Source organism: Neodiprion lecontei, chromosome 3 (assembly GCF_021901455.1).
Source record: "Neodiprion lecontei isolate iyNeoLeco1 chromosome 3, iyNeoLeco1.1, whole genome shotgun sequence".
NCBI lineage: Eukaryota > Metazoa > Arthropoda > Insecta > Hymenoptera > Diprionidae > Neodiprion > Neodiprion lecontei.
In genome coordinates this window covers 29,098,874-29,115,164 of record NC_060262.1, presented here as the reverse complement: position 1 = coordinate 29,115,164, position 16,291 = coordinate 29,098,874, and the positions used below count along the sequence as shown (strand labels likewise).

The 16,291-nt window shown below is 44.8% G+C and overlaps 1 protein-coding gene across 2 annotated transcripts in view; it reads left to right on the top strand.

Moving 5' to 3' along the window:
- The first annotated feature begins 3,090 nt into the window (after window positions 1–3,090).
- The window catches only part of LOC107217778 (cytadherence high molecular weight protein 2), a 77,824-nt gene continuing 64,623 nt past the window's right edge, over window positions 3,091–16,291 (top strand). For both annotated transcript variants that reach the window (XR_006903564.1, XM_046735646.1), the window contains exon 1: window positions 3,091–3,806. Coding sequence is in view for 1 of the 2 variants with exons in the window: in XM_046735646.1 (XP_046591602.1) it covers window positions 3,755–3,806 (52 nt within the window). In the remaining variant the exon portion in view is untranslated. The remainder of the gene's footprint in view (window positions 3,807–16,291) is intronic.

Sequence of the window (16,291 nt, the reverse complement as noted above, 5' to 3'; positions counted from 1 at the left end):
TACCGGTGAAATTTGAACAGGTTGGGGCGTCTAAACTGCGCGCCGCGTAATTCTCTGTGAGATTTCCTCTCCGTTTTCTTACATTTTTTCCTGTTTTTTTCCCTTTCCGGCTATTTGTCAATTGTTCTTTTTTCGACTAGTTCACCCTTACCTTTCTCTCACTCTCGCCCTCTCTCTCTCTCTCTCTCTCTTCGTACGGAAAAATGTTTTCAGGATTTTTCATTTAACCTGGAATCTCAGGAATCTACTCCGCTCCTTGAAACACGGTATACGTACTTTATTTCAGCCGACGGCGAACGATGCGAGTCAAGAAGTCCTCCGGTGACTTTTCCGTACCCACCAACTAACTTCGGAAACGGGAGTCTCTGAGCAAACGGACATAATGCTTCTCATAAAGCTTTCGAAAAAATGCCGACGATTCTTTTTCCATTACGCCTCGATAAATCGCTTCCTCCAATATATATCCGCAACCCTCACACTTTCGAGAACTGCCTCCCCTTATCCCCGGGCATTAATTTCACTGCTACCCGTACTCGGTCCAATTCCTGCACGTACCAAACGTAAGCAGCGTAACGAGGAACACGAGTTTCGCGTAGAAAACTCTCCTCGCGAAACTACATTGCTCTCTACTTCTCGGGTGATCATCCCAAGGACAGGAGACTTGACGGAAGCTTTTCCACACCTCGCCGGACGAAGATAACTCCTGACCAGGGCTCTTCTTGTTCCCGATGTCACCGTACCTACCCGTATGATCCCGTCTCGCTGAGAGACAAAGCGTTGAGAGAGTGTTGGGCACCGAAATCCCGACGGATCACCGCATCAGTTTCGCGAACGCGAGACCAGATCGCCCGCGTAATTTGTCGCCGGGTCAATACGCACCCAACCATCAACCCTGCTCCTCTTCCCTTTGTCTATTTCATTTTTCACTTTTACCCTCTTGACCAAACGTTTTTCACCGACTATTTTATCTAACGTTTCGCGATGTATTCGATTTACCGCACGGTGAACCTGACTTGGACATATATAGGTCTGTATATGTACGGTGTATAATATATTTAAAGGCGAGTATCGAGTAGCGACGCTAAATCAATTTCCAAATTTTTCTCACGCCACAGACACTGTCAGCGAATCTTTTCTTTTTTCGTTTTATCTCACCTTTCTACCATTTTTGACAAACGACCCTATTCGCTGCATCGACGTTTCTGATATATAATATTGTATATATCTGTCTGGAAAATCAAAACTTCTTCCATGACATTCGTCAGAACTATTTTATTACACGATACAGCTGCGTTGACATTTCTTATCAAATCGTACCACACGGTCGGGGCGTCACCCGTTGTCGCGTGATATCATGACGTTGAGAGATATCTTTGCCGACTTTCGAAATGTTGCAAAAAAGAAAGAAAAAAACAAGCATAAACATTTGTAATCGTAGTACGTCAATCACCGCGACATAATTTTGCCTCGTCTTGGATCAGAGTCGTAGATGTTTTTCTCCTAGTTGGCGAAAAGTAGTCGTCGTCAAACGGATGGCGGGGGACAGTCGAATCCAACCTCATTAAGAGCGGGTGATGCTGGGCGATATTATAGCGAGCATGACTGATGATACCAGATATTAGTTTGTATGATGAATAGTCTCGTTCGTCTGCACCAATCATTCCTATGATTGTCGGTAGAAGGTTTCCGAGCACTTTTACCTCACGCAATTTTCAATCAGAATATCATTCATTTCGCAAAACGGTGTAACAACTTAAACGGGAAAGTAGTGCCATGATTTTTCTTTCATTAGCTATCATTGTGCCGGTAATAACAATGATGCACCCTTTTTAACGAAGTTCAACTCTGTATGACACGAGGGCTGTACTCCTCCTAACTTTCAACCGTTGTACAATGCATGGTGGAAGTTTTACGTCCCTCTTTCGCAACCGTTAAGCCATGTTGTTGAAACGTTTCAGTAAAATCAGGAGCTGAGATGCTTGCCGCGGGGGGGGCAAGTTAACTTAATGTTCTTGTTGCGTAAGGATACAGACCTTCGCGTGTATTGTCGGCAACGCACCAAAATCCGGACGCAATGAATCCAAAATTCAAAGGAACGTTAATAAAATACCGCTCAAGCAGGGAACTTCGAGTTTTCAGATGGATACAAAACAATTTTGTGAGAGAAATGCGAGTCTAGAAGGTACGTCGATCGGGTATTCAGCCCCGGGATAATTATATACAGCGAAAAAATTCTTCCGAGTAATATTTTTTTTCGCATATATTTTTGCCAGAGCAAGTTTAACAAGCACTACAAAGAGCGTCGATATACAGGGTCTGTACGAAGTTGTATCGAGCTGGGTTTCTCATGAAGCAAACACAGGAACGTCAAAGAATTTGATAGAAAACGCAAGAGAAGTTAACCTACATCGATACAAGAGCAAAGAGAATTTGAAGAGTGATTCTATTCCGTGTTCGCCGGGATTGAAAACGATATACTTACAAAGAGAGTCCCCGTCACTCAATAACGTTATTCGTCGTGACATCGGGTCTAAGGGTGCGAGGGTGGGGGGAACGCGAAGGTACGGTAGTTGCAAAAGGAACGAAACGTGTGGAAGTCTGAGATCATAGAGAGCGAGAGTGAAAGATCGGCGTATCGGTAAAGGTTCCATAAAGTATTGCGCCCGCGATCGAGGCGGGGGTGGGTGGATTAGGTGGATACAGGGTATAAGATATCAGTCGGGCAATTTATCGAAAGGAATATGGAACAGGGAACTGTTTCCAGTATTCTAGGCATTAAGCCCTACGAACGAGACCAACAATGGGCCTAATGCGGATGAATGATGATACGTAACAAACCTTATTCAACAAAAAGTTTTGGTAGTAAATTGAATCCAGTGCTCTAGCCTCTCGGTCCTCGGAGTAGGTGGGCAGACAGGGTGGAGGTTGAGGTTGAGGCAGCCGAGGCAGAGAACGGAGTGTGTGGTAGTAGGTGGTAGTGGGTGGTGGTAGGTGTAGAATAAGATCATGGGCCTGGCCGTTGTTGCGTGCGCGCGGGGCGAAGGCCATAAGCGCATGCGCGCGATCCAAAGAGGCTAGCAGCCACCGCGCGGCGACGCTCAGTCTCGCCTGTCGCAATCCGGTGCAGATATACGTGCAATTACCCTGTCAACGGTACTTAAAATCTCCGGCTCTCCGTCGCGGCGACCTTTCGCCAGACGAGTCGGATCGGAAACGGGAGTTTGTCCAGTGATCGAAGGAGTTTCGGAATTTTTTTTTTACTTTTTCACAAGGTGTATTTGAAACGGTGCGGTTTTCGCGGGCTAAGAAAAAAATTAACGCGTTGTTACAACCCCCCGAACGAGGGTGACGACTTTGTTTTTACTCGGAGGGTTTTTAAAAATCGACGGGAACGGGCCAACCTGGCGAAGCAACGAGGAAAAGGGGAAAAATCGAAGGGGTGAATCCGCTATTGAGAGGAAAGACACTTGACGTCCGGTGGTGCGAAACGCGCGCGATTAGAACGCCTCGTAACGCTGCCTCTTTGCAGCGCACCTTGTAAGCGGCAAGTGTGGTGAAATCGCCGTCACGATGCTCTGACATTAGCGCCAAAACACTGTAGTGAATCCTGGCTAAATTCGAGGGGATATATAGTTCGCCTAGTTAATCCCCTGCACTCGCGAGGAAAAGAAGGCGGGGGGATTTATTGCCCGCAGTTTCCCGTGACGAACCGTCATTAGCCGCCTCTGAAATCTCGCCAATTTCTTTCGAGACCATGGATCGCCACCTGTGGCTAGGCGTTACTCTGCTTTTTGCTATTTCGCAAGGTAAGTTTATCACCACGCTCATTCGAATCTCGGGACGACGACAATAATCTCAAAGCGCGACCGCAAACATTAGGGAACAACATCATCAATCCCCGAGATCCGAGTCTGACTCCCGATGAGCGTAGAAGCGAATTAGCGTGGGGCGAGGTGACTTAAGATTCGTTCAATTTCTGCACATGTAAAGTTAAACAGCTTACGGTTGTATCAAAAATTGCTATTCGGTTGTTAAAATGGTAGAAAAAAAAGGCTGCAACGGCGAGAGAAAGCTCTCGTCGTCTCTCGCCGTCGGGAACGAAGCAACCTGCAGCTTCCGTGTAAAGACATGTGTGCAGACTCTGTCAGAGGGCCGTTGACAAGATAGGGTCGAAAATTTCTTTCACGCCGATCGCTGTACCGTGTTTGAAAAATTGCGACACATTTTTTGCTCGCTTTTCTTCATACCGCCGCGGCGCCGCCACGTTGGGTATCTTTGAGCGTGACGCACGGCGCAAATAAATCTCACTGACCTTTGACAGATCAGATGTACGTACACGCATATTGATAAATAGGTCAGCGATAATTTATATTGACATAGATATGCATGTTCATCTCACTTGCGCAATAGCATCCGTAACTTTGTACTGCGATTTTACGTAACTGCGGCTCATAATTAATCGGCACGAAGTTCTATGTATAACGGTGCTGATGAAAATGCGTCTATCATATCCGTAGGTATAAAGTAGCCCCTGCAGGGTGGTAATTTTTATTCTCTCATCACGAAACTCGCTAACGAAGCATTTATTATCTTAATTATTTTTAATCAACCGAAAACCAGATGTAGGCATATATATATATATATATTGTACAGCCATACAGGTATATGAATTTATGTAACAGACAGATTTACTGGAAGTTTTATCTTCTCTCGAGATATAAGGTTTGTATATATGTGCGTGTATATACTTTAGAACTGCAGGGCTGGGGGCAGGGGCGTGAAGGGGGGGGGGGGGGGGGGGGGGGGAGGGAACTGGATCCGAAGATTAATCGAAAGGCATCAAGTCAAATGCTTTCGAGGCAAACGTAACCTAACGCACCTCACAAACTCAGAAGCCACCCTATAATTTGGCAAAGCCCACAATAAAGTAGGCTTGAACGCTTAGCTTAAACATTTTTCTACACTCCTGCGGGTAATTGATTTCTCTTCCCCCGTCTCTCTTAGCACGCGATTTCAATGAAGTTTGGTATCGACCCGATGTGCCCCATGTGCTTTGATATTTTTACTTTAAGTGGTTCCAATTCATTCAGCGAGAATATAAAGAGAGAGAGAGAGAGAGAGGGAGAGAGGGTGAAATAGAGTCAGAAAAAAGTAAGGATCAAATAAGAAGGAAATGAAACAGTAAAAACAGGTAGTTTAAATGGCGGGACGATTCGAGTGTATAAATTCACTCGGACGAAAAAGCGTTGGCAAATGCAATTTTCACCGTCTCCATTCCCGTAACTTGAAGTGAAAATGAATTCAACCCTGTATGCACTCTGCGCTGAGGCGAAACCGATGCTATTTCATTCCAAAATATATGCGCACACGTGCCGTGCGGATTGCAGAGAGAATACGCAGCGCATATCGCGTGCAATGCATCGTCGAACAGCGGATGCTTGCACCTACGTGTGTGCAACGACAATATTGCAAGGACGTTGACGCGGTGATTCATGCAATGACCGTACGCAAAGCTAGTCCGTTTGTCGCGGTCCAATCGAAACCCCGTTCCGATCATTATTATTCTTTGTCAGGTTCAAGTCGCATCAATAATACCTACCCCCCTCGTTCGGTGATATATCGCGTTTGGAGAGGGTTTTCATTCACGCGTCCGTCAAGCGCTGACAGTTTGAAAAAACAAAAGCAGATAAACAAAATTGAAAGAAAGAAAAAAGCAATCGAATCGAGAGATCAATTGAGTATTAAAAAAAGGGGCGAGAGGGAGCGAGGGATTGTTACGGTCAGAAAATCTGGTCAACTAATTATTCGCTGGTGAATTTCGGGCGGCGCGGCGCGATCGTTTCGCAGCCAAGTCGCGTTTGGCCAATTTAAACGAGATCACTTTTTGTCAAGGCTTAACAGGTTTCTAATTATTTGGCACGTCGAGCGATACTCGGTCGCCCGACAAGCGCAATAATTATCGCCTTTTCCCCCTTGGTGGAGAAGGCCGAGATGGTGGAGAGCGTTCTAAGATCGATCACTGAAAATGCACCACAGAATGAGTATTTGATTAGTGTCGGGGCTGCCTGCACCTTCGTTAAAATTAATTACACGACGATCAGGGCGCCAGGATGGATAGCCGAGGTTCATTCTCACCCACGTACCGCGAGGCGATCATACGTACATATATATATATACCTTATACGTATACCTACGGCAGATATAAACGTACGAAGCGAAGCTGTAGCGAAACAAAGAGTTTCGGAGGGATCGCCGGCGATTCGGATAAAAAGTTCTTATTTTTCTTTCGTCTCCCTTTGTTTTTACTTTTTCTCTCTTCTTTCTCTCTTTTTACAACCCATGATACGGCCCCATGGCGCGAGGGCAAGATTCACCCACATAAATACACGGTACCGAGACTCTTGTTTAAATCCAGGGGCGTGATGATGGGGCTGGTTTTCCGTGTAGGTTTCAACCTGGTTGGGCAATATTTCATTGTTTTATTATTAGGGCGGGCTGCGGGGGTTCGGCGTGGGGCAGGGCAGGAAATTCTGGAGGAAGCGGGAAAGGGCGCGGGGCAAATGACGACAAACACCGCCTACGTACGCATGTATGTATGTAATTACGTATGTACGTACGCATGTTACAAGTAGCTGAGAATACATATTTTTTCTTCCCGCGCGAATATTCTTTCCTCGTCTACGCGTTCAGCTCGGGACCCCTCGAGCACGTGTCTGACGTTTGTTACGCCGAAAAGGCTAAAGACACCCCAGGGGCGAAGACTCCGAGCCGGTTGCATAACGCGCGTGCATGCCTGACTTATTCGCAACTCCCCAGCTGCTTATCTAAGCCATGCATGTTGCATGGAGCGTGCAGCTCTGCCAGCGCTCGCAAGCTCGTCGAAAATCGGTTCTCTCGGCAATGCGACTCGTAGGTATCCTCGTATTGCCCTCGAGATAATCGCAGATCTGATCCGTTGACTTGGCTGCGAAACAAAACTGACTCGGGAGAGACTTAACGGGATGACATTATCAGCGGCGTCACTTTTAGGGGTGGCTCCGAGATGAGCCGGGAGTGGCGAACGGCCCGTAGCCGAGAAGTCGGGGTGCGGGAGGCCAACACCGTGAATACGAGAGTACCCTATAAATAATTTCATGTCCTTCACATGCAAGTTTGAAACCCCAGATCCACGCCGGCTCCTTCATGATCCTTCGGTTTTCCGAGAAAGTTATTTACCCTGAATTCCTAGGCCGTATTCCATCGACTACCCGGAGTGGACGATATTTGATTTTCGAAGGACACGAGAAGGCGTCGATTGTTGAAACGAAAAATTACCCGCTGCCGTCAACGTCTTTTTCAACATCTAGCCTTGGAACGTAATCCGCATGCGCTTCTTCCGCAACAATATGTACATACTTGGTTTCGCAAGCCCCGCGGGAAAATTTACCGCATCAGCTTCTGCGATCATTTCTCTGTATCCTCGTGTCGTTAATTAAACTGTGTCACTGTGGCAGCGAGTTAATAGTTTCCACGCTTGTATGCCTACGGCTCCAGCCGGTTTATTACAGGAATTAAATTCTCCGCACCGAAAGCGTTTCGTTGCCTGTACGTATAACGAACAAGTGGAGAGTTTGGTAGCCGTTCAAAAGAGGATTAACAAATTGGTGACGCAGAGGCATGTTTAGTCAGGATTTATCTGGGCAAAAAGTAACGGCCCTCTAGCGATGCTTGGAACGGTTACGGAAAAGGATGGGACCATTCAGGAAATTGTTGGAATCCATTAAGCACTATACCGAACTCAAGAACTGTTATGACCATATTTAGATATACGTTATACTGTGTTCGTAGCTACGATTTACTCGGAGTTATGACCAAACGTGATGTCGCTCTTTAAAAATCTTATTAGTATAATGGAACTAAAATTTTTTACCTGCGCCACTCGTGTTATACTTGGTAATTCACACATTTTTACTTGGAAAATATTTTCGTTGGGGATGGTTGAACATGTACGAGCAATCGTGTAACTTTAAAATTCATGCTGAGTTAAAAAACAAAATGAGACAATTCTTCAAAAAGCTAGAAGACACGTTCGATCGTCGTACTTGCGATCTTTCAAATATCTCGATCATCGTGAAATTCTTGGCAACTCCTTGTCCGTGTGTCAGAAATAGATAATGAAAGAGAATGACGGGAAGTGGGTGCGATAGTTTACATCTGAGGGAGAGCTGAGTATCAGTTAATCGGTTATTCGGGCGCAGCTTACGGGCTGGTAAACATGGGGGAATAAAAAGAAGAGAAGCGTTCCGGAGCTTAACACCTACACTTATAACGGGAAGTTCTGGGTAGGACGGTAAAAGTCACGTACACTCTACCCCGTCATCTGTTAACAGTGATAAGTCCGGCTGTTAGTCGGAGATCAATGGTCAAATCGACTGGTTCGCCGCTCGGCACTCCGTGGCGCGTAGCAATTTGTCCTCGCGACTCGAGGATATAAAAAGAGCTTCCGAATTCCGGGGCCGGATTTTAGCACGAAAGAGCAGACGCAGGATGCCAGAGACATTCGTTCTGCCCGTTCCCATTCCGGGTAGACAGATGCGTTGAAAAAGTGTATCTATTAATTCAAAGCTACTGTCTGCCGCGAAAAATCGAGGCTTGAAACTCTGTTCGAAGGTATGTACATATATGTACTATACATACATGAACGCTTATACGAAAAGGTACATACGTATAAACGCAAGGGTACACTCGGAGCCAAAAACCATAAGCCAGCCTGAATTACCATAACTTTATACAGGGCGATAGGAAGAGCCGAAGAAAAACAAAAAACGAGAAATACAGTTCGATGGCAAAAATACGGACGGAGTCTGATTTATTTGGAAAATTTGCAGAAATTGATGTTATGTATTCAAAATACGTAGGTACTTTCAACACGCTCACCTTGCCGTACATACGTCGTGCTTGAATATTCGATTTATTTATTCTGTATCTCCGTATTCTATGCGAAAGAGAGAGAGAGAATATAAAGTGCAGCGAGTTTCGTGGTCTTCGAGATCATTGGATTTATTCAAACGGCAGAGCTAGTACGGGTATCTGCGAAGTTCTTTATTCACAGTTGCACGAAACTCGTAGTGTAGGTATACTATGTGACATAATCGGATATCGAACCGGGATTCGTTTCTCTGTTAAACTTTGTGTACCCACAGCTGAAAGAGCCTTATACATTGACGGAAAAGCGTTTGCGAAACTTGACACTCTCGGAAGTTTTAACGTCTTAATAACGTCGAATGAAAACGCGTACGCGATTCACATGTTCAGGTTTCTCCCTCTGCGATCTAAATTCATAACGAACGAATTGTATTTCCAAGAGGAATGGAAAACGACGAGTTTTTAGTATTCCTGAATAGTAATACAGCTCTTCTTTCTTCTTCATCTTCAGCGATGTAGCTCGAATTATACGTAAATCGTAACTGATGTAATCCCAACCCAACCTAACCCGTCACGGATAAAAAGCATCAAGGATAAAAAAAATTTAACGGAAAACCTTTTAACGTGTACGCATTGTAAAAAGTATATTCAGAATATCATTTCGCATTTTGTATTTAAATGTACATCTTGCAAAGTGAGGAAAAATATCTCTAATAATTTGCTACGCGTTACGAAAGCTTTCTCATATTCGAATGCATTTGAAACTCCAACGACGAAATTATTCGTACTATATTCGCACTACATTCGTATTGGTAATGAGTCTATGAAAAGAGAAAAAGTTGCAAAATACCTGGATGTAACATTTGATGACAATTTAAATCAAGAGGTTCACGTACAAAATACGTTCAACGAAGTTACATGTCTGGTGTATGTCTTTGCTAGGCTGAAGAATATCGTAGATTACTCTAGATTAATCGCTGCGTATTATGCGCTCTTTCGTGGTATTTCCACCTATGGTATAATTGCGTAGTGGGAAGTGGAGTATGGAAACGTAATGAATTTGATTCACTGGAGCCACTACAAAGTCGTGAATATCATAAACGATAATTTAATCGATAAAGTCAAAAAGAAAATAATCAGTTACCTGAATGCAATTTAGAAATCGGTAGGAAAAGCTGTAATTTTGTAGCGATCACGTGTTTTACCAAGCTACCCAACGAACTCAAAATAATAGACGTGTATAAGATAACATCTAACAGATGATAGTAAAAAAATGGATGGTCGAAAATATAACGCTAAAATCATATGAAGTATTAGTATTATTGTTATTGAATCTGTTTTTTTTTTTATTTATAGAATCAACCAAATGTATGTGTCCAGTGTTTCAGCATTGCTTGATAATAGTGGAGAAAACCAAAGAATAATCGTACATCATACATCATATCATACATCATATCATACATCATACATAGTATTAAAGTTCGAAACCAAAGTTTGGATGTTCGGATGTTTAGAAAGTGACGTCACCCAACCTTTTTTTTTTCTCTTGACGTCATCGATCTATAGTAACCGTCACGACCAAAATCAGCTAGCCGAATTCCTCAGTCTGGAAACAATCGCGCGGTTGGGCGGACGGATGAGAATTGCGCGCCGCGAATTTCGAGTACCGGGTACTCTACCTCCTGGATCTTGCGCTTCGGGTACGCTTCCTGATGCAACTCGACTTCAGGAACAAGCACTCCGTAATTCCTGCGCTCAAGGTCCACTACCTGCAGGAACTCGACTTCCAGAACAAGCGCTCCGTAGTTCTGGCTGTCCAAGTCCTTGACCTGGTGACTTTTGACATTCGGGACTAATTTTCCGTAGTTCTGGCTGTCCAGGTTCTTGACCTGGTGACTTTTAACCAAGCGCTGCGTAGTTTCTGCGCTCCAGGTCTACTTCCTGGTGAAACTCGACGTCCAGGACAAGCGCTCCGTAGTTCCGGCTGTCCAGGTCCTTGACCTGATAACTTTTGACGTTCCGGCCTAATTTTCAAGTTTACAAGTTTGATTATTAAAAACGTAATTTTTTGTACTATCAAACCAATGTGCATGCTTCAGATAACATTTTGAATCCGAAAAGAAAACCGACCGACCAGGAGTCAACAAATTGCAATTGGTGAGTGGCTGGCATACTATACATAGGAATACATGACAATAACGTCGTTCAATTAGAGCTAAAATTGCTGGGCGTAGTGTTTCGAATCTGTCAGCACTTAGCTGATGGTTCTGTGGTATTTTTTGACGAAATTTATTGTCATAAAATCACAATCCGTTATACTTACATGCATGTGTAAACGTGATTTGTAACATTATATAGAAAAAAAATCTTACGGGCAGATTCGGTTTGCGTCACTTGCACGAAGACAGTGTTCATTTTGTATACTATGAAGCAAATACCAGAATTTTTTGGGGAGTCATCGTGCCCCAGTCTCCCGTACAACTATGTCATCTGGTGAAACACTGACAACGAGTAAGCGATTGCACGAGCACAAAAACCAGTTGCACTAGGCATCCGACCCCGTGCGAGCTTTAGCGAGCGAGTGTTTTAAAACTAGTAACTATTAAGACGAAATGTAAATGGACTGGTATCTTTTTACATCCTTTTACATCTTTTATACACGAGTCTTATTTTAACATAGACGATCTACCGGTGGTTTGTCGTTTGGTGAATCAATTGCGAAGAGTAGTGTTGAGTTCACAATTAGGCAAAGTGGTTCAATCCTGTAAATATATCAGTGGCACATAACGATTGCCGAGTAAGAGGGAACGCCGTGAGCAGTCGAAGTTTTTGCGCTCACGGGTTCGTACAATTTTGTAACGACGTAACGTTGTCCAATTTGTGAAAAGCAGGTGCCGCTCCGAGTGAATTTGCTCTCGAAGAACGTTGGGAATTCCTCTCCTGAAACAGTCGACGCGATGCCGTCGTCGAATTATTTCCGCCAATATGGTCGTTAATTATCGGACCTGTGACGCCGTATCTCGTCCTTCAAAGAAACGTTGAGATATCGCGGTAATTAGGCGTTGTTTCAAAATTGAAGCTCCTCCGATTACAACTATGCAGACTCCTCCGATCGTAAGAAATCGATGATAGTGTTTGTCTGGTATAGCTACAGAAAAAACTGTTCCAAGAACCGACGCAAGCACATCGTGTTACCCTCAGGATTGTAACCGGGACGCGTTTCGCTGTATAAACTTTACCCACCTTAATCGTATTTCACGAAGTATCCGCCGCCTGGACGGTTATACTAGGTGCATGGTCCAACACCATAGAGGAGATAATTAGTCAATTACTAATAGTTTGGGTCCCGGGCTACGCAGGTATATAATAGGCACATACTCGGTGCACATGCCCATAATCCTTTACGTATGTATGTACGTACGTAGTTGGAAACTATAAGGCACCCACTGGTGCTGCTAATAGTTTACATGTTCAGCATCAATATTCGCCCACCAACTCAAACTCCCACGTAAGTTCCTGTTTACATTCGGAGACCAAAGTTCGACGTCGCTTCGGTGTCGCTCGCTACTGACGAAAATTCAATCTGGCTGGGTGATGCGATTGAAAGGATATACCTTCGCTGCAGGATGTGATTACCCGACAACGGATGACACCGTGCATGCTCGAGTCCTTTCTCACCACTCGACCTTCGACTTCGCCGTTCGTGGGATGAAAATTCCACGCGTAAAACTATCGCCGGTGTACCCGCGGATATTGAATAAGGCTCCGACTATAATTTCGTATCAAGGATAAAAGCGATCGCTTTCACAGACTTCGGCTGCAGGATCCGAGCGGATCGTTCGATTGATGCGATTAGTACTTGTCCGGGTTATAATATCAAAAGTAACCGACTTACGCGACGGGCAGGTACAATAATTTTTTTATTCTTCACCTTTCTCTCGCTCCCTCTCGCTCCCTCTTTCCTTTTCTCCCCGTCCCAGCCCGATCCTTACACTCTTTTCGTTACTCCCTTTTTCTCGTTTCCCCCTTTACGACTACCACGAGGTCGCGGCCACTCCGGGTCCCATATTACGTACAACGAAAACCTAATTTCTGAACTGTAAATAGGTATACTAACCGAGACCGAGGTTGAAGGAATCCGTAAAAACAAGAGCGGGTATAGAGAGTCGCTCACGAGGAGGTTGTCGGTTATTCTTGCCCTTTCGACCCGCGGCAGCCAGAATACCCGCCGCTTATTCTCTCGCTTCCTGTTAATTTTGCCGCCACCTTGCGCTCCAGCCTTATAATGCAGTAATTAAAATGAAAGAAATATTAACCGGTCTCTGCCCACCTAATGGTGATCAAGAAGCGCCGAAAGATGCCCGAAATAAAGCGCAACAATATCAGCCTTAATTTTGAGGGATGACGGTATGTAATAGAGAGAGGAGAGAAAACGTCTTAATTTAATGAAAATTCCAGGCTTGCAGGGCTTTGCCTAAATGACAATATTGAGAACAGGATTATTCCTGTACGTGCGGGTAAAAAGCGTTCACACGCTACGCGGATATGTAATGCATATAGAGTGAACGCGGTTTACAGTTAGTTATATCTCCAGCTGGGCTGCAGGGTGAAAATTGAATGAAAAATTTTTCCAACGCTTTGAACAGGGCACTTTACACCTGATCTACGATCATTTTTCAATAGCTGCTCCGAACGATATGCAGATTTTAAAAGGATATCGGAAGGACTAAGGGATTACTTCATCGCTCATTCATACCTCGCAGTATATACCTTCGTGAGTATGCAGCTTGCGTGTGTATATATATATATATATATATATCTGTATGTATCTATGTATGTAAATATGTGTATATATATATATCATATATCATATATATATAATACATCTAGCCAGCGCTGTGCTCAACTTGGGGATTTCGCGCGCTGACACCTCGCTACCTCGCGCACACGTAGACTCACTTATCATCGTACATACAATTATCCCCATTTATCTCCTCGACACAAGTGCCACTGCCACGTACTTAGTCTTTCTACTCTGTTAAGAAACCTTACACCGTTCTCATCAGTGTAATGTAGGATTTACGTGAAGACGCAACTCCGCGAAAGTTCGTTTCTTGTCCTAATTGTAATACGAAAAGGAATTCTTGTATCAAATTACGACTATTTCAGCTGTTACATCATGCACATTGCGAATGTGCATTTTATACATCACTGAGACACTCGAATGCTGCCGGAAAAGATAATTTGCGTAAGTGCTCTCGCCTGAGTTCAAGACGATCGGGAAATAGGTATGTGTACTCTGTGAAACGGCGAAACACGACTAGCCTTTGTTTGCTATGAAATGAACGAGATTCGGAACATTAATTTACGATCAACTTGGCGGCTGTGAGTAGATAAACAAGCTGACCGCTCCATGCAGACACGAGGAGAGATGAAGAAGTTGAGAAAGAAGATGCGCCGTCGCCTCGGGATCGAGAAGATTCATTGGAAAAGTAGCGAAAAGACACGGGGAAACAAGCACTTCCGTACCGCGATGTTTCAGTGAATAAATAATAGAAATATACTCCGCTCCTTTGTATCTTAATTACAACGTTATTGTCATCGTAACACTTATACGCGCAGACTTTTTTCGAGACGCTCGTCTGGGTATCGCGGCCGTTTCCCCTCCATTCGAATTCACATGTCCGTGCTTCGCTTTATCCTCACAGGTAGATACCCACTTCCTATACACGGATACATCCCCCGGGTTCGCGATAAATTTGAAATCATATCCGGCGAAGGGTGGATGTGTCTTCACGCTCAACTCTCAGCCGAAGCACTTAAAATTCCACTCAACCGAGGTGTGCAAATTTCGAGGAATGCTCTCTCGGAGTGTGTCTCTCACGCGGCGGTTTAAGAAAGTAGAAAATACGGACAGAGAGCAGGAGGAGGTGGAGGATCGCGAAGTGAAAAAGTACAGGAAAATGACGACTGCTTTCAGGGTTGCTCCAAAGTCTGAATATAATTACTCAACGTTCGTGTACACGCATATCCGTATATTTCGAAGCGAGGGCAAAACAGAAGAAAAAGAAGATGAAAGAAAGAAACCTCCTGAAAAGTCGACAACTGATCGTGAAACTATTACCGCGCTACATGCAGCCGAGTTAATTGGACTATAAATTGGTAAAGTCTGCTCGGTACGTCGGAAGAAATTTCCTCCCGCTCATCCTGTTCGCAAAAGCGGGCGATCCCGAGTTTTACTGCCCCCTCATATCGTTGCTTCCGACATCCCTCGGGCGACCACACTTCGTCCGGAGTTGAGGGAACGCGGGGGAGGGTTTTTATTGTAGATTTTCGCAAATATTAATTTGGGTGAAAGATAAGGTTAATTCGAGGGCTGAGCAATTACTTTCCCAGTAGAAGCCCGTTGAGGTTAGCTTAGTTAGGCCCGGGTTCAGCCGTTCGAGCAAACCTGCGGGCGGACGCGCGTCACGAACCACTCTCATCCTTCCTTCCTCCCTACCAACCGTACGAACTCTTCGTAGGTAAACCCTCACCGCCTCCTTTTCTGCTCCGCAGACTGCGACCCTGGGACAAAACGCTGCGCACACCCCGCGAACCTACACGACAGGCTAAGAAGGAGCTAAAGTGTTTGTTTGACAAGTCTGAGGTTTGTATCTTCAAAGGGTCAAACATAGGCTCCGTATGCAAGCATATGGTGCCGGGTTATAAATAGCCTGGGGTGGCCTATTGTGGGATATGTAAACTTCGGCATATAGTAGGTATACAGTGATAATGCCGGGCTCTGCAGTGCAAGGAACTTTTGGGAACCGTCTGCCCAAGGGTCGGTCGCAGTTCCGGAAACGCCTCTGGTGACGCGATGACGTACGGCTGTTTGCATTGAGAAGATTACGTTAATATAATAACGGGCGAATCACTGCGCGCGAGATCTACCGACTAGCGACTGTCGAAAGTCGGATTGCAACCTTCGAGGAATCTCGCCGAGATGATCGTCTCTCGTTGTCTCGGGGCCTCGCATTCCCTTCTTCTTAATTTAAATTGTTGTCGTTCCGCCGGACCGAAATACCCTCGACTCGCACCTTAAATAGGCACCTACCCCTCTAACGTGCCGGGATTTATGACTCGCCGCGCCTCTCGTGCATGCTTTCATCCTTTATGTACAACGGTATTAACTCATTTCGTTCCAAACATTTGCTTGGATAGATATGTTCAACGCGCCAGCTAACTTCGTCTCTCGCTTCGGTCGCAGTTCGTTAATCGCCTTTTCATTGTCAAACTGCACTTCGGACCCTCAATGAAACCCCTTTATGGGAATAACTGAGTGGTCTCAAAGCGCCACTCGATCAGATCAATGCAGCAGCGCTCAAAGCTCGGGCATCATAATTGC